Source organism: Buceros rhinoceros, unplaced genomic scaffold (genome assembly GCF_000710305.1).
Source record: "Buceros rhinoceros silvestris isolate BGI_N320 unplaced genomic scaffold, ASM71030v1 scaffold46442, whole genome shotgun sequence".
NCBI lineage: Eukaryota > Metazoa > Chordata > Aves > Bucerotiformes > Bucerotidae > Buceros > Buceros rhinoceros.
Genome location: NW_010399194.1, coordinates 8,518 through 12,001, shown reverse-complemented (window position 1 = coordinate 12,001; position 3,484 = coordinate 8,518). Strand labels below are relative to the sequence as shown.

At 42.7% G+C, this 3,484-nt stretch overlaps 1 protein-coding gene across 1 annotated transcript in view; it reads right to left on the bottom strand.

Moving 5' to 3' along the window:
• Window positions 1-3,045: 3,045 nt before the first annotated feature.
• The window catches only part of NHS (Nance-Horan syndrome (congenital cataracts and dental anomalies)), an 8,907-nt gene continuing 8,468 nt past the window's right edge, over window positions 3,046-3,484 (bottom strand). Inside the window, exon 7 of the mRNA XM_010131354.1 lies at window positions 3,046-3,481. Within this exon, the coding sequence (XP_010129656.1) occupies window positions 3,046-3,481 (436 nt within the window). The remainder of the gene's footprint in view (window positions 3,482-3,484) is intronic.

Sequence of the window (3,484 nt, the reverse complement as noted above, 5' to 3'; positions counted from 1 at the left end):
GGGTGAAGGGGAAGGGGGTGGGGGAGAGGAGGAGAGGAAGAAGATGTTATTTTTCAGAACACACAGCTGTATAACTTTAGAAATCGTTTCCATAACATCAGTGCAAACAACGGAACAGTAGGTTGAAACGACAGCTCGGCGGTTCCCTGATGCAGGTAGTGTACCCTGTCTCAAAGGGTGAGGGATGTTTTCTTCGCTCTTCAGCTTGTCCTCTGGTGTCTTAATGACACAACTGCAATGCTACAGGGCTCCCCGCCATTTGTCTGCCTCTCCCACATTTGTTACTGAGCTTTTCTTCATAGTGGATTTCAAGTCTCTCTTTATTTGGATTACAATATGCTAAATATAAACTGGGAAATTAAACAAAAGAAGTGAGACTATATTTTAAGGGGATTGTTCTGTGGCCATTTTGTGCGTGAAGTATTGCCTCACCATTCCAGTTAAAAACATTTTCTTAGTGTGTATATATTTATTTACGGTCTCTGTGAAATTACTGATTGGTAATAAAAAGTGACATCGTCAAAGTCAGTTAAGCTGTATTCTCTTTACAGTGCTCCTGGTAAAATTTTAAAGGAAGATTCCTGAAAATGACAAACTAAGGATGCTCTGCCCGATATCTAACTCCCATTACTCATGTTCTTCAGAATGTGGTTTGTTACATGCTAAATGTTTCCTCTTAAAACATCCTCATTCATTCACTTCACTCGTGTTCAGGCTTATTTTCTTAACTAATCTGATCAGCCTTTTGCTTCCAAAACCTTGCTCCTGTTACCTTTCTAAAAACCATTTTAGACTTTTAGGTTATTTAGACTTCCCGATTTTGCAGCCCTCCAGCTGATGGACCATTCCTCTTCCTGTGCCACACGCACGGCAATTCTACCTCGCACACCGCATGCAACCAGGCTACACAGGAGAACGGCAGGAAACCCCGAATGATATGTTCCTTGTGGTAAGTGCTAGATGAAATCATACATGAACCTTACGAGGAATAACATCTGGGATTCATTAAACCGTTCCGACTTGCTCAGACTCTTAAAAATTGTAACAGTTTTAAGTAGAACCGTCCTTTTTAAAACATGCTCTGCCCACTTTTAAAACCTCTCAGCTTTATGAATTACATGATTAAAAGAAAAAAAATAAAAGTCAATACCAATTTCACACATACCGCTTCCCTGTCGTTTACTTATGCTTAAAGCCAGCTTTTAGTTGATTTCTTTAGTACCAAAGCACGCTCCTCCCGCCATCCTACTCGACCTGACCTACTGCACACCACATTCCTCCTCGCGCTGTTTTCTCTGCGCTAACCTTTCCTCTATTCCAAACCATATCCTATGGCAACCAACACCGACCGCATCAATTTTGGACAAAGAGGGTCTTGTTCTCCAAGTAGCACAGACGGGGCTACATCAATGGAAACTGTGGTGGCCCAAAGGAGAATCAAGCCTGTTTGTTTTATTCCGTTTAAAGATTAAAAGTATAAATGGACTCACAGGTTAAGTTTCAAAACTACAAGTTCTTGCACTTTTAAGATGAGAAAATTCAAGTAACTTCAAGTAATTCAGCTTTTATTTCCCTGCCTTCATTTGTATCAAAGCAGCTGCTTTGATTTGTCTCCATTCCCACCCCACCCCAGTCCCCCACCCTGTTCCACGTTTCTGGTAAACCCAGACAAGATCCTAACTGTGTGTGGCTGGCACAATGAACCAGAGCTTTCCCCTTCCCATCTCAGAAATGAATATAAATAATGCATATACATACCTATTTCCCAGCTACGTTTTCACAGTGTCGTTTTGGTAAATATTTAGGTAGCATGAATCTCATCAGCACAAAGAGAAAGCTTCACTGAAAACTCATCACAGATATTTACTGATAAATCAAAAGCGCTTCTTGCATGCTTATAATTTGTTTCCTTTACGAACCAGAAACTAATTGTGTTTAAAGATTATAGTTACCAGGTTATGACCGTGTTATGTATCCCAATAGCCTAACAGGAATATGAGAGTTAAGTACTAGTTCTTCTCACATCTATCCTCTCTGAAGCGATCCCTGCAAGAATAAAGGCCCAGGGGAGGCTGTGGAGCGGGACCCTTTGGGGCTTTGCGTCAGACGTGGCTCTGTTCTGCCGGAAGCATGCTTGCCTTCCCCACCGATCCTCACAGTAACTCTCCTAGCTGCGCTTTCCAGTTAGCTTCTTCGGAGCTGCCTTAGAAAGACAAATGGTTCCTTTAATCCCATCACAGTCAGCCTTTCCATTTCCTTAGCTAAGGCGGAGAATTCCTCCTTTCCACTGCTTAGTGTAGTCCTTCAGGCTGGCCGCAGTGAAAGTGGTTATCGGTGGCCGTGTGAATCTTTCATGTTTGATATGAAAATGGTATTCACAGAATACAGTTACTACATTTGACCTATTTTGTCTTCTATAAACAAAGTTGTTATGCAGTAAATCATTTGCCACGTCCACTTTTTGATAATTCTATTTACAAATTTTTATCAAAAATATGGTATTTACATATGTTTTGTTAATTTCTTCTAAATTTTGTTTCAGCTCATTTTAGTGTAGAAAAATACCAATCCTCAAAAGCATTTTCTTTTTTTTTTTTTTTCTTTTTTCTTTTTTTTCTGCCTAGGGAAGCACTACAGTGAGGGATTTGTTTCTAGATGGGCAGCATCTGGGAAAAAAAAAAACAAACCCAACCCCAAAGTCACATTTAACTCTATGGAAAGTGTATAGCCTCGAATTCTACAGTGACAATGGAAATGAGAGTGGGATAAACCAAATGAAGCCAAAAGAAAACAAAGCAGACATAGAGTGTCTTTCTCCTTTTAGAAAATGTAACGTAATAAATAGCTACAGCTGTAGTCCTCCGTTTCCCCACCGTCTTACAGACACAAACACATTTAAGCATTGATATTGCCCTGCAATTTTTTTCTTTTTTTTCTTCTTTTTCTTTTTTCTTTTCTGACTGCTACAGCATTGGCCTCTTATTATATTCACATAGTTCCAGAGCCCGAGCGGTGTCGGCAGCCTGGCCCTGGTGCCTGCACTGCCTATGTTGAGCTCTGCGAAGACCGATCATCGTGAGGGCTGCCGTCCGAGTTCTCTGTCTCGCCTTCGGAGATGGCCTGCATCGGCGTGTTGTACAGCCTGCAGCGCACGCTATACCGGCTGCTGCTGGCTGCTGGAGGCGCCCGTGAGCGCCCCACTCTCGAAGACGCCGACATGGGAAAGCTCTTGGAGGAGAATCCTTCTGCATTGACCCTGGGGGAGCAGGGGGAGAGCGGGGACAACGCATCGGGGCTCGCAGCGGGGGGAGACTCCTCCAGGCTTTGGGGGACTTCTGCCATCAGTTCTCCAGGAGACTTGGGCAAAATAGGGCTTTTCAGAATTTCCGTGGCAGACATCCTGTAGCTGGAATCGGATCGGCTGCCCTTTTTAAGGAGCAGTAGTTTAAACTCCTCGTTGGACGTGTTGGACTTTTTGGCATTC